This window comes from Fulmarus glacialis, unplaced genomic scaffold, assembly GCF_000690835.1.
Source record: "Fulmarus glacialis isolate BGI_N327 unplaced genomic scaffold, ASM69083v1 scaffold7463, whole genome shotgun sequence".
NCBI classification, from domain to species: Eukaryota; Metazoa; Chordata; class Aves; order Procellariiformes; family Procellariidae; genus Fulmarus; species Fulmarus glacialis.
In genome coordinates, this window is record NW_009204796.1 from 4,622 (window position 1) to 29,516 (window position 24,895).

The following is a 24,895-nucleotide window of genomic DNA, read 5'->3' on the forward strand; positions in this document are numbered from 1 at the left end:
ACTGAGGATGTCCTGAAGGCTTCTTCTGTTGTATCACAGGTTCACTGCTAACAGAGGTCAAGAACTGTAGCTCTGATGTAAAAATACCATGGGAAAACAAACCGAATCTTTCCTAGCCTGCAAGCATTATCACAAAGAATCAAAATGCTCTTCATTCTCAAAACACACAACTTACTTCCTCACTCCACATCAATTTACCTCCCTTAATAAGGGATCTAAAACAAATCTTGGTTTGAAATTCTTAGAGCTTTAGGCATTTTTTAATTAGACAGCCAAGGAATTTCAATTTGTAGTTCGGGGCTGTGAATTTTTGGAATACCAGAGAGATGGAGACAGTATTTTCCCCTGTGCTTTAATGAATCTGCTGCACCCGCTGGGCTGAAGTCTTCCCCTAAATCCTTTGGGCTGAAGGATTCTACATGAAGGATTCTATCCCAAAAAGTATTGAGAAGACTTCACAAGCAAGTGAAAAGTCAAAGAAAGGTCAGAAAGTGTGATTCTTACTGAAATCTCACTTCTGTAAGAAACAGAGAACGCACCTCATGTAACTGCTGTCTACACTGCCAGTAGGGGACCAGCCCCTGGACACAGACCTGCCTGCCTCACTCTCGCATGTGCCAAGGGAAAGACTTGGGAAAAACAGGTGAAACGACTGCCTAAAGTCATACACACACATTTCCAACTTACTTTCTGGGACTTCCTGCTGGATCAAGTAGTACTGAGCAGAGAAACCGTCTTTAGCCACTGCCAGGTCCGTGTGGAAGGTGAGTGAGAGGACGCCGGTGGTTGAGCGGATATCCGACGGCATCCTAGTGCCACAGTACCTGCCTATCAAGGGGCCGACTGCAAAAGAAAGAGCAGCAAAGGTAACACCTGCTTTTCCACCGGCCTCCTGGGTCACCAGCAGATTGGCATCACTCAGCAGGGATGCCTTAGCGGGACCGATCAGAATAAAAGAAAGGCTTTGAGGATGGGCTATTTTTTACATCTGCTGGCCCGGTGCCATGCAGTGTGCGGTGCAGAAATATCCACTGCAGCAGGCGTTGCTCTGCAATTGCTGGGAAATGCTCCAATCTGCTCTGTTTCTCAGTGTTGGTACGCTGTAGGGAGGTCCTCCCAGCACTGCATGAACCCACTGCCCTTCCCTGAGAGAGGACCGGTGGTATCTTGGAGTGTCCCATGGGGCTTTTCAGATCAGTGGTTAAAACAGAGCAGTAGTTTGGGGTTTAATGCATGCAGCCTTCTGCAACCGCACCATCCCCACAGCTGGCCACAGAGTGCCCTGATGGCAGGCTGCATGCTGCAGCCACGACTGAAGTTAGGCACCTTTGGTGTTCAGACGCAGACTGCACAGTTTTTGAGCTTTGTGAGACACCAAGAGCGGCTGAGAACAGCAGTGCAGCACCCCATGGCTTACCCTGAGGGATGCCGTCCCAGATGTCCAGCCAGTCGTACTTGCAGTCTCCTTCCCCGCCTTGCAGCGGGTCATGCTCGAGGTCGAAGAGCAAGAAGTGGAGGAGGATTTCTGTCTTTGGCTTGGCTATGATGGTGAAGACACAGTCCAGGTTGTGTGGATACTTGTCAGGGAAACCTGGAGACTCAATAGTGCCGTTGGAGGCAGTGAAGTTTCTGGAGCAGTCCTCAGAGCCTGTAGTGGCAGGAAAAAACCCGCAGCCTTAGCAACAATGCAGCTTAATGCCAACAGCTTGACACGCTGTGGAAACTCCATTTTGAGCTTAAGAGGGGTTGGGTATTCACTTCTGAAAATGTCCTGTAACCCAAGAGCTGTGTGAATTTCTGCAAGGACCAAGAGGGTGATTTTCAAAGCTTTCCACAGCTGGAGAGACAAGGTCCGTGCGTTCACTGGAGTGGACAGCATGTGTCTAAATCCCTCAGACAGTTCTGCAAATGTAACCCGTGTGCCACTTCTGATCCCCCTGTCAATTACTCCAGAATCAGGACTAGGAGAGTGATCCCATCCAAAGCCATGGCTGCGATTTGGCAGGTCAGCACCCTGCCATGTCCCCCATACCAGTGGTGGTGGGCCTGGTGGGGAAGTGAGGCCATGACGAGCTGGGCTGGGCTTCCCCTGCCAGCTCTACCCGCTGTCTGCCAGGCTCCCCAAAGAGTGACCTGCCGGGAGACCTGTGTCTGCCGCCCCAAAGCCCAGCATGCCGGGGGCTGTCGTACGTGGTCCTTGCTGGCACGGCTGCCACCCGCCGGCCACACTGGCAAAGGGCCACAGCAGCTCCAGGTCTGATGGTTCGGGGAGGGGGTTGCCTGGGAAGGGGCAGAGCGGAGTAATGGCAATGCCATCTCTTTGGAAAAAGAGTGCAACCACTCCCCCTCCAGCATGGACATCTGTGCCTCAGTTTCCTCTTGAGAAAATCAGGAAGCACAAATATTTACACAGTGAGAGGGCACGGGGGAGGGTGCCAATGTCTCCACTGTTAGTTGGAAATCCTCGGAAACCCTCGGGAAGCATGCAGTTAGCCTGCAAAGGATGAGGGGCAGCTCCAGCATACGTCCCCACTCCATGGCCATGGCAAGAGTGGGGGTAATGGGGGGCACCTCTGCTGAGGGGAGGAACAGAGCCCTCTTTCTTACAGACTGAGCCGTCCGCTCCAGAAATGCAAGTTATTTCTAACCTTAAGGAAGACCTTTGCGTGGCGAGGAGGGCAGACAATGTTGCCTCTTATTTATTGCTGACCTCAGCACTGGCCTCGGCTGCAGCCGGGCCAGCTCCATGCCCCCTCTCACACAGCCAAGGTGCCTCGGGGTGGCTGGGGAAAGGGGAATTTGTGCCATATTCATACCACGGTGACTTTGAAACCGCTGCGCTGTGGAGACAGGACAATAGGCAACAGAAATCTGCAGCCTGAAGCTATCAGAGGCGAAAGGGGATGTTAGAGAGGCTGCTGGCCGTTGCTGCAACCCGGCGTCAGCATTCACAAAGGTTTCTACTTTGGTTTTACTGGGACACCCTCCTTCTCCTCTACGAACCCTTCTGCTCCGGCTCTTCCAGGCAGCACGAGCCTTCCTGGGACTAATGGGAGACTTGTTATTCAATTCAGCATTAACCTACAGGAGTCAGGCCAGCAGCCCGCAGTAATAGCAGGATCCCGGCACTGCATTATGCAGCGCCTAGCTGGAGAGCTACTCAGGAGAGGCTTTTAATTGACTACCTAATGAAGCAGCCAGCTTTTCTGGTGCGAACCTGTGGGGTAAAACACAGAGGCAAAAAATAAGGCCAAACACAAATCACAGCATAACACCGCGAACAGGGATAAGGGTGTACTTCGTTCCAAACAGCTCGAAAGACAAATAGATAAATAGGGAAAATAACACAAGCTCCGAGCTAGGGAGAAAATCAAAGACTAAACCCAGAGTCAGGGACTGTCCTCTAGAGACCGGAGGGAGACATAACTATGTCAACTGCATTAGACAACAACAGTTTCCTCATGTGGGGCTCTTATCACATTTGGCATCTTTGTCTACAGTTTGGCTGATACCAGCAAACACAATGATCAGTTTTTTTATAAGGAAGCTTGTAGATAATCAACGGGAGTCATGCTGGCTTCGGCAGCACGGACCAGCCTGGGAGGAGGCTTTGATGCCCAGCGCTGGAGAGCGCAGGCCAGCTCTGCCAAACTGACTCACAAAGTGAGCAGCAGGGAGGCTGGACCAGCCAGGGCAGGCGGCTCTTTTGTCAGCCCACAGACTGCTGACTGAAACCCATCAGGGCATTCAAAGACTGGTATGCAATTGTTTGTATGCAGATTGCTCCTCTCTCACACCGTGATAAGGGAAATGCAGCACAAGGTGTGGAAATAAATGCTCAGTTGAAAAGAGTTGGTTTTTTAGGTCACCTTTAAGAAAGAAAGAAGCTGCAGCCACACTGCCTTTACTGATGTGGACAATGACAATCCGATGACCTTTAAAGCTGGTGACACCCTTGCTGGCTACACTGACAGCTCAGAAGGAAACTTCGCCCGTGCCTGCCTGCCTGCAAACCAAAGGCAGGGTTTGCCTCTACTGCGGTGGCCCCGCAGCCAGCGCTGCCCACCGCCCTCCCTGGGAGCCCCGCAGGCGGGTGGGCTGGGGGTGCTCCCGAACCACGGGCTCATCCCCGCTCCTGTGCCAAAACCTGCCTTGCAGGGCTGGATTTCGTGGGCTGTGGCCACAAGAAAATGTGGCTGTGTCTGGAGAGGATGGGGTGGCTAAAGGAGCCCAAACACCACTTCAGACCTGAGGGCAGCTCTGCATGGACCTACAAAGAGGAACACAAACTCGGCTCCAGCCTCCATCCAACATCTGCCCTCTCCCAGAGCAGCCCTTGCTTCCTCTCCCTCCCTACCAGCAGCAACAAAATCTCCTTTTCCCATGAATTTGGACGTTGCTGGCTCCCAGCGAGGCAGACAGGGTTCCTGCCTGCTGTCCCTGCCCACCAGCCACGCTCAGCCTGGCCCAGCCACTTTAGCCAGCTGGACCACTCCACATTGCCCCGTGCCCAACTCAAGGTGTGGACAAGAACAACCCAGCACCGTCTGCTGGGCTCAGGGGGGTGTGTGTACAGGGAGGGAGAGGCAAGGGAGAATGAGGTGGCTCGGCAGTCTTCCCACCTGAACACAGGCGTTCTTTGCCATCCTCCATGCTGGCAACTGGCCTCAGCAAACCCCAGTAGCTGGGTGAACCACTAAACTCTTTCAGGACTAATCTGCATCTTAACCATTAACAAACAGCGGTGGTGAGCTGGCTGCACCACAACAGCTCAAAGACCGGTTATACAGCCCAGGCAATCACCAGGAACAGCACTTTCCTCATCCACCTGAACCTCCAGACACCTCTTGTCCTCACCATTTCACAATGAATTTGGGGAGTCCCATTCCCATCCTCTTGTAGCAGAGTCTCCACATTCACATCGACCTGTGATGGGGTTGCGGGCTGCCCGCGCACCTCTGCCTGCCGCGCAGCTGGGCCAGCGCCCCTGGGGCACTGGTGCCTGTGCTCCCTGCCTTCCCTATGAAGAGGCTGGGTAAGTGACCCTGTTGTGCTCCTTTCTGGTTCTTCACCAGGCGCGGGCATTTTTTTTGTGCTGGATGCGATGACATGAAAGTCGTGTGTGTGCTTTCTTCCAACACTCACCAAAGGAATGTGGGCACAGGGTGGATGCCTGCATCCCTGTGCAAAACATGCTCTTGTTCTCTCAGCATGCAGGCACACCTCTCACCCGCACACACAGAGCACACGCAGAGTGGGTTTTACTTTCTCAAGCCTCCTTCTTCCCAGACACACAGTTCTGGCAAATATTTAGACACAAACACTACTAAAAGGCCTTCGAGCAACTTCTCCTTTCCTCAATAATAGTTCAGTATTAAACAGAATTATGAATAGTTCATCTTATATCTGCCTGGAAAGGCACCGTCTCAGCCCTTGACAGCACTGCTGACAGCAGTCCCTTGAAAACCAGAGCTCCCCAGTTACAAACCCCACTTCCAGGGAGAGAAAACACAGAGTCATTGATCAGCCCTGAATCGCAACTCCACAGGAGGGGGAGCTCCATGCACTCCTAACCGAGGCACAATCCCCACTTAGCCCTAAGAAGCTCCACACATACCAAGGAGAAAAGATACACCTTTCTAGTCCTCAAATACAAGAGAGCATTTAAGGAGGAACCCTGCTTTTGATGCCACACTGTGATCCAAAAATGCACTATCATGCACCACTAACATCTTTACCTTCTTGGAAATGTGATGCAACAGATTTGCTTAAATTTAAAAAAAAAAAGAAAAAAAAAAAGAGACCTTTATCTCTGGAGAACACGCTAAAAATCATATTGAAAAGGTGGCCAAAGACATCTCCTTGTGAAGATCATTGTGGCAAACAGCCTGGGAGACTGACTCAGACACTCACCTGTCTTGTAGATCTCATAGCGCAGGGAGAAGCCGGCACCTTGCCGTGCGTAGTCCGAGGTGAACTTGATATAGAGAGAGGGGCCAGAAGAGATGATGGTAGGAGGTGCTATGTTCCCACAGTGCTTGCCCAGCAGGTCTGCCGCTTCACTGTCCCCATCTCGGATCTCGATGTAGTCATACCTGTGGAGGCAGGTGAAATGGCAGTAAAACCATCTGTCAGGGAGACGCTTCAGGATGCCAGGAACAAACACAAAACACTTCTTTATATCTGTATATTTCACAGAACATCTTCCAGACAGGTACCTGGGACTCTGTCACTCACACCACACCGCACACCCCCCAATACGTTTTTTCCCTTTTGTCTCTGGCTACCTTTAAGTCCCTTCGCCAGTTGCTCCTCACATCATTAATTTATTGCAGCCACATCCACTTCAACTTCAGAGCCAACAAGCAAAATTTAGGACACAATTTGCCTCCATTTCCACAAGACTCCTTCGGCATGGGGAGAAGCTCAGATACAACTCTCCTGGGGCTGCTCTCCTTCCCCTACCTCTCTCCTTAAGTGCCATCGTGCCACTTGACGCAGCTGAGTTTAATCCACTATCCAGGTGGGATCTCGCCAAGCACGCACCACGCATTAAACAAATAGTCAATGTTCAATCCACATGAGCGGGTAGCTATTTCGTGCACTGCCTGACACCACAGTGGTCCTTTAACAAGCGTGGCTGGTACACTTAGCACTTGGACAGTAATACTGATCCTCTTCTATTAAGTGCTATCAAAGATTTCTGTGGATGAGAAGTGCTGCGTAAGACCCGGGTGACCATATTCACTATTGCCTTATCGTTGTACACCCTGTAACCACAACTCGCCTTTGCTAAACCCCACCAGGCGAGGCCCCACCTGCCCAGTGGCATGGCTGCTGGGCGTCTGAACTGTCTGGGGGAGGAATCTGTAGGTTTGGAAGAATTGCCTCCTGGCGCAGAGGCAAAAGCTTGTTGCAAAGTCTGGCTGGAAGGTGAAACTCCCACAGATTCCTTCATATTTTCTAGGCCATGACTAATGGCAAGGTAGTATCAGGCTCTGTGTGCTGTGAAGAAAAAAACAGCTTTTATGTGAACATCTTGTTCTTCAGCTGCCTGCTAACACCCGCGCTCTCCCGCCCCTCTTCTCCTCTCTGGCCAGCATGCTGCTATTTACAGAAACTGCCCATCTCTCTTCGAGAGATTCGCTTTGTTTATTCGCTTTGTATCAACCTGTTTGAACAACATGCTACAGCTCTTCTCACGGGGCCAGGGCAGGAAAAAGCATTTCCAGGCTGCCAGGAATCTGCCTTTCTTCTTTGTCACAAGATCTCCTGTTTGGGAATGGAGAGTTGAAAGGAGAAGTAGCTTGCTGGATACAGAATGATCCTCATGTGACTCATTCCTGTTCTGCAAAGCACACATCGGCAGGCAACAACCTCAAAACAAACTTACAGGGACTCAGTGTGCTCCTCCACAAAGAAAGATGGCCCAGACAGCTTTGGTTTCACTCCTTTCTGGGACTAAATCAGGCTGAGAGCCAGAAGCAAAATGCCTGCAGATAAAATCCTGTCTATGCTGGACCAAGCACTCAGCTAGCTGCAATCACCCAGCCCTTAACTTCGTTACAGACTCAATTGGCTTGGCCAAGGTGAAATCCAAGCGGTCTTGAGAAGAGGCACTCGCACAGGAAGAGCATTTGGCTTAGCTGGTGGGTGGACACACAGCGATGCAAATGAAAGTCTGTTCCCTCTGCTCTCTCCTCAGTTCTGTGTGGCTCCCTATCACCTTGTGACCCCTTACTACCCTGACACCGTCCAGCAGCACCCTGCGTGACCCCACTAATGCTCATCATGTGTGGCTTGATCCCCCCGTCTCCCCAGGGAGGAGGAACATAGAGGGCAGTATTAGTGCTTCGTTTAAATAGAATTTTTTCCTCCTTTTTTGTCTATTTGTTTAATGTAGCACTGAGCAAACAGCGGGGACGTTTTGTTCTCTAAATAACTACTTGCCCTCAGTGTGTTTGCAGCCCTTCCACATCCGAAGTACACATCTGTGCTGCAAGACTACCGGCTATTACTGAAATCATGAATATGTGGCAAAAAAATAATTTGGTGAAAACAAATGTTGGCAAAACACAGTTAATGGAGCGGACTGTAAAAGCTACCATTTGCATGGCACAGGCAGAGGTTAGCTGCATCCCAGGGAATCACATCTGTTTGTGTCCTCGTGGGGTTTTAACTTGCCAACACAGCACACGGCTTCAACTACTTGACTGTAATGATCACAGCTTCTGCTGTAGCCAACACACCAAACATCCTAGCGCTGTCCACATGGCTCCTCAAACCACCCAGTGCTGTAGGAGCCCTGGCAATTTCAGAAGCAAATTCTGGACCAAGAAATATTTGCTTAGTGAATGGGTGAATAACTTCCAATAATACATACAATTTGGGAATATTGCAATCTGCTCATGGGTAATCTGCAAATGGAAAATTAAAAGAATGAATCTAGTAAGTAAATCATCAAAGGAAATATTTGCCTCTGAATTAAACCCTGTTTGGCTTCATCCAAGCATCTAACTGAGCTTTCCCCTACTGGAGCTAATCCTTAATAAATCAAATGTTACAAACAACTAAAAAAGCCCCTAGGAGAGGTCAGGGAATAATTTTTGCCAAATGTAAAATTAATATAAATGCATAAGAGTTTTCTTCCCTAGTTAAAAAAATCTTGGCCCAAGCCCTCTGCTCGTCATGAGGCAAAACTCTCTTTCTTCAGGTCATATAAACAGAGTGTGAATTGGGAGAGTATTACACTCAGGAAATAACTCCTGCCCAGATGAGCAGGAGCACCTACTTCCTCTCCAACACAGCAATTAAGCTTTAGGCTTTCAAAATGAAACACGAAAGCTGTCCGGTCCAAAACGTGAAACTTTCAAACTTCAGCAAGAACACTGGGTAATCCCCACCACAGACTCTTTTGGCATCGTGCTTCAGTCATGTCCATGCCTTGGCCCACAATCAAACAAGCTGATAAACCCCCTTCTCCTCATGTTGGGTCACTGGCCATGTTAAAATCTAGTTTGGCCAGACCTTTGCTTCTGTTAAGCTTAAGCATGGTTTCCAGACTTTGCTCTTCCCGTGTGAAAAACAGGAGAAAAATTGGAAGGAAGAAAACCCAACCCTGCGGATGCTTTCTACTCTAACCATTTCATTTCCAGATAATTACAGACTAGGGCACAGCTGGGTGGGACATATTTATGCAGCGATGGCATCCAAACTGTCTTGACCAATGCCCAGCAATTTGCATTTCACTCTTACAACCAAATCCATTGTTTCAGTCAATGTACAACATCCTCTGGGCTGACCTCTTTGGCATTATCTCCACTGCGCAAGTCACCATCTCCAAGCACATTTCATGGCCACTTCTCACCGTCTAGGCACTGCTCCAACGAGCCAGCCATAAATATGTGAGGGCAGGGTGCATCATCCGTAACCCACAAGTATAGTCAATGGATTAACCAAGTCTTCTTGCAGGGAAGGTGACTGCAGTTGGCTACTCCTCCAGCGGCAGGGTATTTTCAGCTGTTGCTTAAGTGGGAAGGCCAGCCAGTTGGTTTGAAACTGCCTCAAACAGAGGTTTCCACCAGGGAGTTTTAAGGCAGGGAGGCAAAGCTGAAGTGCTTTTAACTGCCCAGACAATGGGGGGTTCAGAAAGGAGGGAAATGCATTGCTTAGACGCTCAAAAAAAAAACAGAATTAAATGGAAAACGTACAATGCTTACAAATATTGCTGCATTTTTATTAAAGATTTTTAGTAGAAAGTGCTTTGCTGATGTTAAGAGAGCTTTTATAAACTAATTATAAAGCACTTCTAATGCCTGTATTACTCATGCTTGCTTGCTTTTTCCTCCACTCAACCCTCTCTGTTTCCCAGTCTTTCCTTTCTATTTTCCCTAAGTCACTTTGCTGCTGTCTCTCCAAACAAGGCTGCGAAGCACAATAAAGGCAAACAAGCCCCAATTGCAGTGATTATGAGAAGACCTCCACCTTTTCAGTCCTTTTCTGTTGTGAAATAGCTAATCTGCTCCCTGGCCATTGAGGGAGGGCTCCACCGTCCCCTGAGGCCAGCACAGACCTCCCAGGTGGCCACCCAGGCACCGGCGAGCTCCAGAAACGCTGCGACCTACCTGGGGAGCGGCATCAGTGAGCCTGCGCCATTCCTCTGGGTGCTCCTCTCCTGAGGCACAGGACTCAGCACAAAGCACCGTTTTGGGACTCATACTGCTCCACGCGTAATCAACAAAGCTATTGCCCCTCAGCCCCAAATCCTAAGAGATGCTGAGTCCTTCCCCACTGAAACATGCTTCAAGGACATTACAGGGACGTTAGCTTAGGATGGACAGAAACATGAACAATGACTCATGTATATGTTCACAGTCATAATGTAAGTCCTCCTGACACATAAACTTGTGCAAGCCTTGCTTCAAAGCCCGAGGAGGGCTGGCTCCCCAGACCAAGCTCTGACTTAGCTGGCAGCTTTTGCAGTCTCTTCCCAGAGCTATGATTTGGAGTAGGTGATGGCTCGCACACAGCTAAGCCCAGTTTCCAGTGCTTGCCAGGGCCAGAGAGAGTCGCAAGGCTCTAACCTGAACTTCCCCAATGTTTAATTTGGAGCTGTTATTTATAGGCATTTCCATGGGGCTCATGACTGCACCTGGCAAACAGTAATGATGGGATCCTCACGAGATCCTGAGAGGTGGGAAGGCAGAGAGGAGCAGTGGCTGGCCCAAGGTCACACAGGAAGTTTGCAGCACAGCCAAGAATAGAAGCCAGCCTTGATTAGACAGATTATATTATATTGGAGGAGTCTGGCCTAGATGGACAGAGAGACAAATAGGTACTGACTGCATGCCAACAGCCCCAAATTTGGGAATGCCCAGTGTTGACTTGAGCCTTCGAGACCTCTGGTCTGCTTGAACCATATGTCACGGTGTCTCCAATGCATCTGCTGAGAATAGAAAGAGAAACTGCAATTCTAGTGAAATTCAGCAGGCGTTAATACTCTGCAGGTAGCTGGGGGAAGGCATGGGGAACCTGCTTAGCCATAACGTCAGCTGGTAAATGCAGCTGTTCCCTTGGAAAAGGTGGCGAGTGGTTTGTTTCTCAGAAATTGTTATAAAAAGCATAGGGTTTTTTAAACATCCTCTAAGAAAAGGCTGTTTCTTAGAAATAAAATAGCAGCTGCAGTATAGAGATGGTTAAGAAATGGTGAACCAGAAGCTCTGTGCTTGTTTTGCAATGAAGGGGTGGCTAGAATTAATGTCCATTACATGCTAGCTGGCTTAGTTGCTTTTTCTGTGTCACCACCTACCTTCATGCTCTTTCATACGCCACCTTCAAACCAAATCCTTATTTCATGGGTGGTTACATTGTGAAAGACAAGAAAACTTTTCTGTGATGTTTATACAATCTTGAGCAACCGCAGGACATACCCTTCAAAGGTTAAATTGCTGCAGAAACTACGGGGGACTTTTAAATGGTATTTTTTTATAGCCATGATAGCAGAGTCAAGCACCTCTGCTGTCTGATGAAACAAGGGCAATGAAGTTTGATCTTAGCTGCCAGCCCTTAATCAGAGTAATTAATCATAAATACAGCAGATGAATTGGATTCTCCTTTGACTCAAACTGGTTTTACACATGTGTAACTCATCATTTTAAGGGTAATCACTCCTAATTTATCCTGGGGTGAGAAGATAATCAGTCCTCATAGACACAGATCCTGATACAGATTTGTGCACAGACCTAAAAAGCTTGTATCATATCTAGCTTTAGCCAGCTAAACCTCCTCTGCTCTCAGTGGAAGCAGACTCCTCACACCCAGCTTGGGATGGGATTAATCGTTCTTCTGCACTGACAACAGAGGTAGTTTAAATCACTCTCGCTGACTGGACCTGGACTTCAGGTGGCTGAACATAGGAGAGATGAATCCGGTCTCAGTCTGCAGCTTGTGGGGCTGGTTTTGCTCATGCTGAGGCAAAAGATGCACACAGCAGGCAGAGCTTGCCCTTGTCTTGCCCTGATGGAAATAAATGCCCCTGGAAACAGCAGAGAGAACTAGGCTATCGTTGCTCTGAATCTGAAGGGATTTCACTGGATTTCAGTGACTAAAATGACCAAAATCCAGTGGCAGCAGGGGGAGAGCTAGGCTTGGGGGGGCATAAATGCTTAGGATTTCTCGGAAGTTTGTTTTGAATTTGTTGCATCCAATTCCATCTTGTGTAATCACAGTATTGTAGGGTTTTGTAATCATTCCACTGTGCTTTGGATTATTTTCTTATCTCCTCAAAAATCTGACCAGAATTTCTGAGAAATGAGAAAAATCCAGTCATCCAGTCAAAAAAAAGAAAAAGAAAAAAGAAAAAAGAGAGAGAAAATAAGCCTAACAGATTGGAAAACTTCTTCAAAAATGCCTTGAAGATAAAAAATGGAAACTACAAATAGTCTCTATTTATACTCCTTGGGTTGTTTTCACCCCCGTACAAGCACCGCTGATGGGAAGAGTCTTTCAGCAGTTACTGTTAACTTATGCGGAAAAAAAAAAAAGGTAGCCAAAATACATCTTGCAAAGGGAAGAATAAAACATAGCTGCAAACTGCTCCTGTGGCAAGTTCTGATTCAGGAGGGAATTTCAGCTCCTAGCATGCTGCATGCTGCTGCCCCCCCCGAGACGGGAGAGCAAAGGCTCCCCCGCACTTTGCCGTTCATCCTCGGGCTGCCTTCTTCAAGCTGTGTTGCCAGATCGCTGCGGAAAGGCACGTTAGAGTAGAGAAGTGCTCTCATCTGGGGCATGTCTGGAAAACCGTTCATTATATAAGAAAACAAGATGTGCTAATGTGCGCTTTAGGGGTTTTCTGCAGGCTGTTGTTCAGGAGTTACACATGGCTGTTTAATTTTATTTCTGTCTCCAAAACCATCTCTATAAATTCCTCACCCTTCTATCTTTAGCTGCAGGGGTCTTTTGTTGCAAGATGTCTTTGGTATTCTTTGGGGGCAAAAAATCATGGTGAAACCAGGAATAAAATATATAAAGCATATTAAGAATAGCGCCCCTTTCCATGGCATTCTGCCTTCTGTTGCTGCTCTAAGGGAACTGAAGCAACTCACAACCTTTTCATACCCCAAAATGCAGGACACTTGAGAAACTGCATTTGCACTTTCCTCCTTCTGCTACAATCCATCTGTGGAAAAAATTAGACTTCGGTTTCTATGTCATTTTACTGTCACCACTCACAGGCACTTGATCACTAAGAGAAAGAAGAAAAATGTATATAATAAAAGATAACAACCACAAGAGGGAAATTTACTGCCGAGAAGCAGCAGAGCAGGCAGAAGGCAGGGGGCAAATGCTCACTTTGCTTGCTTTGCAGTGAGGGGAACAGGATCCCATCTCCTGATGGGATACAGCGCTCAACAGCCCAGGCAATTAGATGGAGACCAGTTTGGGCCAGGCTGGCCCTGGTGGCTGAAGGTCTGGGGACTGGCTGGCAGGTGCTGATAAGGATTAGGGGATGCTCACATGCTCTTCTGTGCCAGCCCTGTTCCCAGAGGAGAACACCCTCCACGGAGCTGTAGCGAGGGATGTCCCATCGCACCTTGCTGGCACGATTATCAGTCATGGCCTTAGACAAAACATGCCGTGAAGAACGGAAGGGCTGGTAATAACTGGGATCAGATGGAAGCTTTGCAGCTCAGCGTCCCACATATCACTCATTTGCACTGGCTTTTTTCAGCACAAAACCAAAACAAACACTCATTAAACACCAATTCTATAAAGGAGGTTGCCAGAACAGAGCCCTGACCAGCCCACCCTTGTGCTCCTGGCTACCTACATCCCTCGTTAATGATGGATGGTCACCCTGGGACCGGCCCACCACGGGACGGCTTTCTGACCCCGCAGTTTCTCAGACACAACCTGTTCACAGCCCAGCTCCTGCCTTAGCTGATGCACAAGTAAGCAAAGCTTTGCCAAGGCTGGCCTGCAGCCTCCGCTATTTGGGCACTTCCACAACAACCCAACTGTCCCAGCTTGTAGAAAGCACAGCATCTCCTACCCCCTTCTCCCCCAAATATGGGCACTTGCAGCTCAACAGCCATCTGAACCGCGCCCCGCCGAGCGTCTAAGCACAATTAATACCTGGACGAGGGCGAGCGCTGTGCCATGCACACATCACGCCTTGCTGTGCGTTCGCAGCAGCGGTGGCCTCCCACCTGGATCTCAGAGGCAGCAGTATCCATCTGGGGGTGTGGGAGGAATTAGCCGCTTGCAGGGGCTGGTTGGTACCCCTGAGGTGAGCTCAGCCCTGCCTGGAACAGCAGGTTGGAGAGGCAGCCACGCCGAGATGGGAGAGGGAGACAGAGACGAGGGAACGGGGCTGCTGCACGAAGCTGGTTGGTACCTTTTCTCCTTCATGCGCTCTGGTAACAGGGGGATGAGAGCATCCCTGTTTCTCCCACAAACAAGGGCCCTGCCACTGCTTTGTTCAGGAGGATTTTCTTCGAAGCAACCCTTTGTGTCACCCTCTCGCTCAGCTGCGGCAGTGCGTCTGCTTTGTCCTGCCAGCTCAGCCATGGAGTGTTTACAAGCCTCCCTCACCCTTCCAGGCTGTGGTTCAGCTCCATTGACACTGAAGGCAACAGACTCCTCTCTCGGCGTGTGATGAATCAATTACTTCCTCTGACACTCTATTACTATAGCCCTTACATCTCCAGATTGCAGATGAAAAGACAGGCTGAGAAGGGGGACAGGGAAGGGGAGAGGTCTCCTGAGGTCTCCTTCAATTGAGTTGTTGGACATCTGAAGAAATCCCCATCTGCCATATTTAAAGACACAGAAAGATGTTTTGCTCCTGAACGGCAGAAAAATCAGAGGGTTTTCACAAAAGAAAACCTAAGAAATCAAATGGGTCAAAAAACTTCAACAAGACGCAGTGAACATAGATCAATGGTGAGTCAGTCCCCTCTGCTGATGGAGATCCCAGACCTTGTTCCTGCCCATGATTATCAGCCAAACATCAGCATTACCAAAGGCACAACGTGGAGAGCCAGGCGTTACACCTTCCCTTTTCACTGCAAAATAACAATGTAAATGAAACCCACACCAACACTCAAAAAAGAGGAAGGAAGCTGAGCACATGCCTCAAACTCTCGTGCTGCTGGCGGGGGGTCCTACTCCTTGCTGGACATCCGTCAACAACCCCAGCTCCGAGGGTTCCCTGGAGGTTTCTAATACGTTGAGCACTTCCCATGCAAACACCCTGCACGCGGCACAGCCTCGGCAGGCTCGGGGCTGAGCGCGGGGGCTCTCCCACCGCCAGCGGGCGAGTGCTGCCTGTCTCAGCAAAGGGGGACCCCACCTCAAAAAACAGGGGCACGCCCTTCCTCACACTGACCGCAATGTCTTCCGTACCTCTGCAAGAAGTGACATTTGGGGCAGCCACAGCACACACACAGAGCAGCTGCCCTGCCAGTTTCTGTGCCATTTGTAACAGGACTAAGTCTTTGGCATAGATTTCTGCTGTCAGACCCCACTGCTTCAGGCTCTGCTTCTAGCAATATATTAAACGCTAATATCTCCATGTCTGACCCAGTGCTACTTTAAAACCACCACCATACTACCGGACTGTGATTGCTCAGCAACGCTGTACGTAGATCCCAAGAATTCCTTGGCATTCGGGGGGGAGGGAAAACCCCAACAAAAACCCCCAGGTTATTCACTCTTTCTAATGATCTACTGATCTACTTGCTAAGCCAGCATAAGGAAGGCTTTCTATGGTGTGTTTGAACTGATATATCAAAGACTGTTGCTTAAAACATCCTAGCTGTGATTAGTGGACCATGACTGCTATTAACTTATAAGGAATTCCAGGATCACCAGACTGTGGTTTGCAACGTATTATTACATTGCCATTCAATGGCGGTGTGCAGCCGCTTGATTTAAAGAAAAACGGAGAACTAGTCTCAGACTAAAAACTAACCTCCCCCCATTCTTTCAAATAAGCTCTGTGCTGAGCTCTGGCCAAAAGCAACCAGAAATTTCTTCTGGTTTCAGTCTGCTCTTTGCAGTCTGTTCTTTTTATTTTGCATTCATATTTAATTGCAGAATTCACACCCGGCCAGAAAAGGCTGGGAACGAACCAATCGTCGTCTGCAGCGCTCTGACCTGCTCCTGTGTGGTGCTGCTATGCAGCAGCCTTTCGAGGGGAGTGTGCAATGCACTGTTGCTATCTAGACTGGGTTTTATGCCTGCAGATGCCCAAGTCGTCTCTTCTTTATAAGGTGGGAAACTTAAAGTGATTTGCCAAAGCAAGAACAGTAAATCAATAGCAGGGAGGGGGAAGAACCCAAATCTCACAACTCCCAGCCCCGATATTGCTGGCGAGACTGCCACTCCTCTGTTACAGCCTGACAATAGGGATGATATCCATTAAGAAGGCTGCGTGTAGCTAAGGCAAACAGTTGCTCATTAAAAGCCTACAGCAGTTCCTATGGAAATCAAGGTAAAACCTCCCGCTGCCTTTACTGGGCTTTGCATCTGGTCCTTAACAAAAAAAGGGTAATTTTTTTAATATCATTGTGGCACTCTCCTTACATTCACTAAACCTTCTAACTTCCACATCCAGACAGTAAACCTGTGACACGGAAGAGCACTGCTAACCCCGCTGTGTGATGCAAAAAAGTGACCAAGACTCACATCCCCACAGACGTTTAGGCTCCTGAGGCCCACCTGTTTGGGATGAGCCTCTGTGAACGGTGTCACCCAGTGAGCTGGAGCACTGTTGCAAAGACAGCCAAGGGCCTTGGGCTCTCTGCTGAAAACATGAGCATCTCAACGCTGCGGTTACCATCAGGCTGTTTCAGTGGGATTGCTCTACTACTGTCCTATGGCATCTGCGCTAAGTGGGGTCAGCAAAGACGCAAGGAGCTTAGAGCTGGAGTGTGGCTTGCACTGCACACTCACAAAAGGCACAGGTTTCTGACACTTTTAGCTGAATCCCGAACCCAGTTAGTGAGGAGTCACCACAGCCAGCCCTGTGCTCGTTCCTTCCCCAGACGCTGGGGGGGACCCACGGGTCCTGCTCCCTCCCTTGCTGGGCAGAGAGGCTGAGTAAGAAGCGAGTACACCACCTCCTCCTCCTTCTCGTGAGCAGGAAGGAGGGGGAGAGGTCTCTGTCTCTAATGCTATTGTTCCCAGTGTCACCAGCTGGCCCTCAATTTGTCATCATGCCAACAGGAAACAAGGTGCAAAACCAGATCTGACTCCTACGCACGGGATGTTGGTGAGCCGGCGGGACGTAGGAGACCCCAGGAGAGTGCCTTTGGGGCCATCACCTTCTGCAGAGCCTGGACTTGGCCAGTCCCCCCAGGGAGAGGCTCTGGGGCACGGGAAGCACAGCCACGGAGCGAGCTAAGCTCTCACAGCTCTGCGGATGGGCAGCAGAGAAGAGAGATGTGAACAACCTTGAGCTGTTAACTCACGTGCTGGTCTAACACCGTCACAGCTAACCCATTCATTGATGTTTCATATCGGAAAATGACCTGGGCTTGACGGGAATTATGAACCATACAGCGGATGCTGGACGGAGTTAAAAAACAGTAGAAGCTCATTTGAAGACAAATTAAGCTGCAGTGTCATGTTACCAAGACTGAATTATTTCCTGTACGTTAGAAACGTTGCTTCTGGCTACCCATGCCACAAACGTATGAGCAAGCACATGCCTTCCTTAACATTTCATCTTTGACTTCCCCTCTCTGCAGAGTTAAAGCTTGACTCCCCCAGTGTTGCAGGAGATGCAGTCACTTCCCCTTGCATCCCAGCGAAGAACCCCCCCAAGCCCTGGCATTCTGTAGTGCTCCAAATGTGTTTCTCTTTTCTAAGCATTTTCCCAATCTCAAGATGAACTGCGTTGTTTCTAAAATGTTTACTAATAAGCTAATTATGCATACTTTTCAAAGCATTTACTAATTAGCTGTCCATAATTGCTGCCTTGTCTACTCTTAACCTTCGCTGATGGAAGGACGGCTTCTTGCAATATTATGCTCTTGTTTGAAGGAGATGGTCAAGAGAGCCAGGCTGAATACTGCAGCAACCAGCTGTCTGCATGTCTGTGGGCACTGGGGCTGGCTGCAGCTCCCCGCGCCGCCTGAGCAAGGGACTCGGGCCAGCATCTCTGATGCTCTCTAGGAAGGATGCAGAGCTGTTTTGTTCCAGTGCCCAGCTTCCTGGAAGCACAGGAGATGGCCACGCTGCCATAAGAGACCTTCACTGGCTAGCCGAGCTCACGTGCCTCACCCTTTGTACTGCGGCCCAGGAACACCAGCATGTTGCTGCCAGTGTCCCCTGGTAGGCAGCGCTCTGTGAGATGGGTGCTGGGACTGTGGTGTCTTCCCTTGCCAAACCTTGGTTCCCTCTGCCCTTCAGCCTGGGAGCAGGGGCATCTCCTGCCATCCTGCCCCCTATCCAGAACATACCAGGATGCTGAACTTGGTTCAACTCTCTTGGCACCACCGTGGTGCTTACGAGGTCACAGTGACACCCGCATAAATTTCCCCATTATGGTGGCCCCAGTTCCTGTTTCTGGAAACCCCCAGGGCTTGACATGGGGAGCCAAAGTCAGGAGGAAGATCGTGACTGTGCAGCTCCGGGCTGTCTCCAATTCGCCGGCTCCTGCCTGTGTTTGGAGCCCCGGGCCCCTGTCTCCAGAGACCTTAGCCAGCATTTGGCATGTGCCACCAGAGGGGGCTGCGAGCCACCGCAGCGTCCCCAAATCCTCCCCAGGCAGGGATCCCACTGATCGCAACCCAGTTGCAGCATGTGTCACAAAGGGCTACAGAAAAACCCGCTGGCACGGTCTGATTGTCAGTCAGGCTTTTTTTTTAAAAATAACGTTCCTCTGGTGCAGATGTTATGACTCAGCTGAAAGGTCTTCTGCTTGCAGAGGGAGCCCGAGCCCATCCGCTGCAGTCTGGTGGGAGTGTGCCTATGCCATGTGTGTACAGCAACGTCCTGGCACTGAACAGCCGCTCCGCCCAGCCTAATCCTCCGGCAGAGTCAGCCGAGCGCGGCCGGGGATGGCAGAGTCAGTAGCCAATCTCGCGAGGGAGCTTTTAATGGTCCAAAGAGAAGCCCAGCAGTGGGAGGGAGGCACGAATGGAAAAGGTGGTTATAAATGCAGTGATTCACACAGAGCTGAGGTTTCTGACTTGGATTTTCCAAGCAAGCAGTGCAGACAGAATAATGAAACGGCAACTAGGAAGGAGCGGACAGCTCGGCTACGTGACTGTGCGAACTGGGGGTACAGCCACCCCTATTACACACCTATTACAAATGGTTAAGGTCGCTCCTGCGATCACAAATAAATCCTGGCATGCACAAGGCTGTCCAGCTACCGCCATGCCATGCGGGGAGTGGAAACATTTCGCCACAGGAACAGCAGCGTGCTCTTTTTCCACTGGATGCCACTTCCCTGTTCAGAGAGCAGATACCGACAGCGCAGGGCTGTAGTGCCCGAGCAACAGCTGCGCTCGCAGCACGGAGAGGAAGAAACAGCAAGCAGACAGGCTATTACAATTATTTCCGAATAGTTTGGCAGGTCTTTTATCGAAGTATCGCACTTCCCTTTTGGCTTTGCCGTTACTGCTGTGGCCCCATGGCTGCAGGACAGCGCGAACAATGGCCCGGGTCCCATACTCTCTATCATAACATGCCCACCCTCCCACAACAGGGATCCCTGCTGTGCTGGTGCACAAGAGCCACAACAGCAAGAGAAGACCAATTTTCTTAACCTGAACTGCCTTCCCAAAGTAAGGCGCTTCCTCAGAGCACAGATGAAGCAGAGAGAGAAGGAGAGAGAGAGAAAGGAATATGTTCTGGGGCTTCAATTACACCGTATTACTCCTTTCGTGATGGTGGTGGTGGGCGTGCAGTTACTTCTTAACGCAGCTGGACACAGCCAAAAAATAAAAGCCCAGATGTGCCTCCAGAAAAACAATAGCAACAATCAGCACCGAGCAGCCGCCCCTGGCTGCCACCTCCGGGCGTCCATCCCCGGCTGATGCTCCCGCCTCTAGGCAGGGAGGGCCGGCTGCTGAAGCCGCTCTCTGCAGCCAGCTCTCGCTCCGGCGTCCAGGCAGCAGCAGGTACGCAGGCCCTTTCCGGCCAGCTGCCCGGCGAGGGGAAATCACTGACCTTTCCGCAGAGGTCCCCAGGGTGCCAGGCACTGTTCAAAACACAGGAGGAAACGCCTCCTGTCCCAAAGGGAAATCTAAAGCAGATACAAGGAAGGCCAGAAAGGACACAGTAAGACTAAAAAGACTTTTGCAGATATTTTTGTAGGCCTTAGAATGGGTTTTAGGAATGTAAATGTTATGCTTTATGAGGGAGAAGCTTTAGCCTAATAAGGTAAAACAAAATGTTGAAGGAAGAAGCAACAGAGGAAGAGGTTATGGTGTTTACCTCTGGCAGCTGGAAGCACAGACCAGCCCTGCTCCCGCTCCGACAGCTGCCAGGTAACAATACCAGAGTAGATGGAACCTCATCTGCCCAGAGACAGAGTGCCACAATGGGGTTCATCAGCCTGTCACCTTTGTGCGAATGTGCTTTGTATTAATGATCAGATGTCAAAAGAATGGCTCTGCCCTGAGACTGTATTTCTCTGATGCTGAACTCCTGTTCCTGTTAAGGTTCCCACCTGCAGCTGCAATGAGGCCTTTGCTTCTTCATAAAATACCCTCTGACACTCGGATGAGATTTATTACTAGATGGTCACCTATTAGTACTGCTTAATGTCCAAGCATTACACAGTCGTCTTCTGATAGGTCACTTAAAGAAAAAAAAAAAAAAAAAAATCTCCCTCCTATCAATTTCTTTCAGGCAGTGTTTATCGTGCACTGTTTTAATTTGTTTAGTTATGCTTCCTATCAAGCACTGTCCATGAAGTTCTTTCAAACCCACTCCTTTGCAGTGTTGGCTCTGGGGAGCAGGCACCCAAAGTCAGCTTGGCTCCCAGCTCATACCTGTGGCCAGCAGAAGCCCAAGTGCACTGTGGATGAACCCTGTTCCAGTTGCACGCAGGTGGCAGCTGAGGGGATAGAGGCGCAGGCAAACTTCACTTTCAGGAGCGGTTTGATGTTAATACCTGGTTTCTAGAGAGCAATGTTGCTGCAGGAGCTGAACTGAATCAGAGACCCTGACAACCCTCCACCATTCATGTCCCACATGGGAGACCAAAACCCTCCAACTCAAACCTTTCTGCTTTAACTAAAGGCTCCCTTGTGCACGTACACGCAGAAAGGGAAAGGGCGAGACCACGTAGCAGCCACTCAGAAGATCTGCCATAGTAAAGTAGAAAGCAGCAAAGGGACATCTCCAGCGCTCAGGCAGACCCTCCAGCACACACCACCCGCAGCTCGGGACCAGACCCTGCTCTCTCACAGGCAGCAGAACACGGCAAAAGTTGTCCAAGGTGCTCAGAGCTAAAATTGACAGCTTCCTACACGTGGAAGAAAAGCCAAGTGCTCATGGGGGTTTCTGGCTCCTTGACCAACCTGGCTTTGCTTGCCGAAGACCTTGCAGAGGCAGAAGCTGGAGTCCCTCCTGCCCAGCTCAACCCCTGCCCTGCACACAACATGGCCCTGCCCGATACATATAGCATACTCTGCAGACTGCGAATATAGGCCTATAAAGCTTTTATTACTGTGAATTTGGGGCAACTGCATTAGCTATGAGATGGCTATACACTTCAGCCTGTATAAGCAATAATAACATCTGATAGCAACCATCATTCTCACACGTGCTGCCGAGGCCTTGTTGTGTTCATCTATGCCCACATTAAGCCTTTCTCTATCTTCTCCCCTCTCTAAACACAGGCCTGATCCTGCAAAGTGCTAAACGCCTTGCACACACAGTGACTTCAGGGAGAGTTCATGGTGCTTGTAGCCTTATTAGCCCGGGCTTTATCTGTAGGGGGTGATGAGATCCCCAATGACATCAATCAGCACACCTTCATTAGAGTTAGAGGAGGTACGCTGATTTATGGTAGCTGAGGATCCAGCGCTACACTTCATAACCTTCCGCACATCATCAAACCCATGCTGAATTCTTTGTTCTCCACAGGACTGATTCTACAGCCCCATAAATGCTTCCCCTGTCCCTCTGTCCTTTTTGCAAACAGAGTTCCCCTCTCCATATATAACCTCCTTTTAATCAACAGGACCAGCGTGTCTGGCAAGACTGCTGTGTCAGGCCCGTTTTAGGAGATTCCAAACTCTTTCACAGCTCAGGCATCCCTGTAGCTGGCTGTGGATTCCAAATTAAACACACAGGTTTATACGTCTGCTGAGACCATGTTATTAACTCAGCCTTTTATGGTGCCCTTTGATGCCGTTAATTATTCTTTACTAGCTGTTAATTGTTTTTCCCGGACATCTAGTTTCCGAGTCCCTTCTTAGAAGAAAAGAGAAAAAAAAAGCAAACAAAACCAATCCCCCAGTGTACCAAACACAGCGGCGTAAGGACTGTGAAGAGTCAGATCCAGCCCAAACAGCTTGGACCCCCAAGCCCGCAGCCTCACATGGCCCGAGCCTGGGTCTCCAGCCCTAGGGCTCTCCATGCCATACCTCTGCCTAGTTACATGCCAGGAAATTGCTCTGCTCTCCCAGCACGGTTTAAAAGGACAGTGAGGCCACTTCGACACTGAGAAAAACAAGCTGCCTTTTAACCAAAGTCAAACTCAGGTTTAAAGCCAGTTAGCTCTTGCTTTCAGGTGATAGCAGGCTGAGTTAAGAACCACCAGTTCAATGCAGAGTAGACTCATCCTATGTGTCCAAAGTAGCATCTTATAACCACCCAGTCGGTAGAGGCACACTGGCCCCTGAAAGGCAACGAGACGCAGCACTATGGGGGCTCAGGACGATGCTTGTTTTCACGCGCAAGGAAGCATGAGGCCCATACCGCTAGGCAAGAGTGAAAAGGAGGTGACTATGTACTAGAAAGAAAGACGAAGGCTCTTACTTGCAGTCGTGCTTTTCGATTTCAAAGTGAGGGTTGAAGTTGAGGATAATCTTCTGGTTGGATTCAGGGGTGTAGATGACCCACTCGCAGTTCTGGTGGGAGGGGTAGTCATTGGGGTACCCTGGGGAGGTGATGTACCCGGCATCCTTGGAGTTCAGGCGGCCCCCGCACGGCTGAGCTGCAGAGACACAGAAGGGAACAAGGCACTGAAACGGGTTCTGGGCATCGGCTGCGCACAGCCGGTCCCCCTGGGCCACTGCTAGGGGTGGTATGATAAAGGCCATTCTCCAGACCGTCGACATCCGTTTGGTACTCTAATATTTCATATTAATCTCTGGGCAAGGCCAATTACTCTACACAACAAACCTACTCCTTTTCCCCTCCACCTCATGCCACACTTACATACCACATTTCACACAGACCAGAAAAGAGAAATAAATGCTCTTGCTGAGGCAATTACAGAGCCATAAAGTAAGAGAAAGATTGATATCAGATCATCTGGAGCCGCCTCGTTTTATCCCTTCTTTTGCCTCCTTTGCAAGCTGCTCTGTGGTAGTCTCCCACAGCTGCCTTGAGAGACACCAAAATTTGGATGTGTACAGTTGCACGAATGCAGAAAGCTTTGCAGGTCCCAAGGAAGGAAACTGAGGCACGGCGGGACTGATGGCGAGCCCAGGCCCACGCGCATGGCTGGAGGCAGAGCTGAGGACAGCCCTTCTCCCCTTGCCGTGCTCTCCCTCCCCAACCCTGCCTGCCTCCACCACCCCATCTCGGCAGATTGGCCTCCTGCCTCCTGAAACCTTTAAACCTAACCCAGCCGTTGGAATTGCAGACGTGGATAATCAGCAGTGGCGGTTTTGTGGGGCTAGCCCGCAAATGGCTGGCAACGGCTGCGTGGTGAGCAGAGGAAGCACTCTCAGCTTTGGGTTAGAACAGGCCCTGGAGGGTGATTTCATCTTCAAAAAAACATTTAATCTCATGAACGCTGCAAATCAAATTTATTATTGCATTACTTGCTGGGAGGAAAATCTGCATCACAGGGTCAACTGACAATGCACTACAAATCCCAACAAAGTCCCTTTCTCCACGGGGCCCCTATCGCGTGCCTCTCGCTGCCCCCCCTCCCCTGCCACCGCCACATCCCAGCACCACGGCCCCACAGCTGCCCCCGGAAGACAGCATTGCCGCCTCACACCCAGCAAAACAGGTAAAAACCAGCAAAATGGGCAAAACCCAGAAAAACCCTAAGCCCCTCCACAGGGCAGGCTGGCAGGAATACAGGGTGACCCTGGTCCCATGTTGCAGAAAGGCTTTCCCCTCTCTGACGAAAAGCAATAGGGGCACAACATGAGACGCAAACCCTGAGGGTTGTCCCCACTGCAGGGCTGTCCTCACAGCCTCTCCTCAGCCTCGGAGAGCTCTGGTCCTGCAGCAGGGTGCGGGTGGGCTTTCCCAGGGCCCAGGTGTGCACACCTTGCGATGGGGCCTGAGGCACATCCCATGGCCCGGAGGGAGCCGAGGCACAGGAGGAACGTCACCCTCGGTGCGGGAGAGTAACCACACGTCCCACAGCCCATCGGCTCTGCGGGCCGAAGGTCTCCATGGTCCTCCTCACCGCTGTGGCCCCGAGGGCTGTTCCTGTGCCTCCCACAGCGGCACTCACTGCAAAGCCCCGGGACCGCCCGGGAGAAGCAAAGCAGCGCAGACTCATGTGGGCTCAACCCCCTGCTGTGGGTATGGCTCTGTCCCTCTGCCATGGGGTCCGCCAGGCCCCAGGGGTGTCCCCTGCCAGGCTGTCACAAGTCTGCCCGTTCTCGGTGGGGACATCCCAGCCCGCCCTCAAACTGCCCTCTTGCCGGAGCCAACACGAGCAGCAGGAGCGAGGCAG

The 24,895-nt window shown here is 50.2% G+C and overlaps 1 protein-coding gene across 1 annotated transcript in view; it reads right to left on the bottom strand.

The window, feature by feature from the left end:
- LOC104074842 (neuropilin-2-like) overlaps window positions 1-23,185 on the bottom strand; it is a gene marked incomplete at its 5' end in the record, with an annotated part of 25,955 nt that extends 2,770 nt beyond the window's left edge. The window contains 4 exons of the mRNA XM_009575117.1: window positions 688-843; window positions 1,418-1,648; window positions 5,914-6,095; window positions 23,008-23,185. Coding sequence (XP_009573412.1) covers window positions 688-843; window positions 1,418-1,648; window positions 5,914-6,095; window positions 23,008-23,185 — 747 coding nt within the window. The remainder of the gene's footprint in view (window positions 1-687; window positions 844-1,417; window positions 1,649-5,913; window positions 6,096-23,007) is intronic.
- Window positions 23,186-24,895: the final 1,710 nt, after the last annotated feature.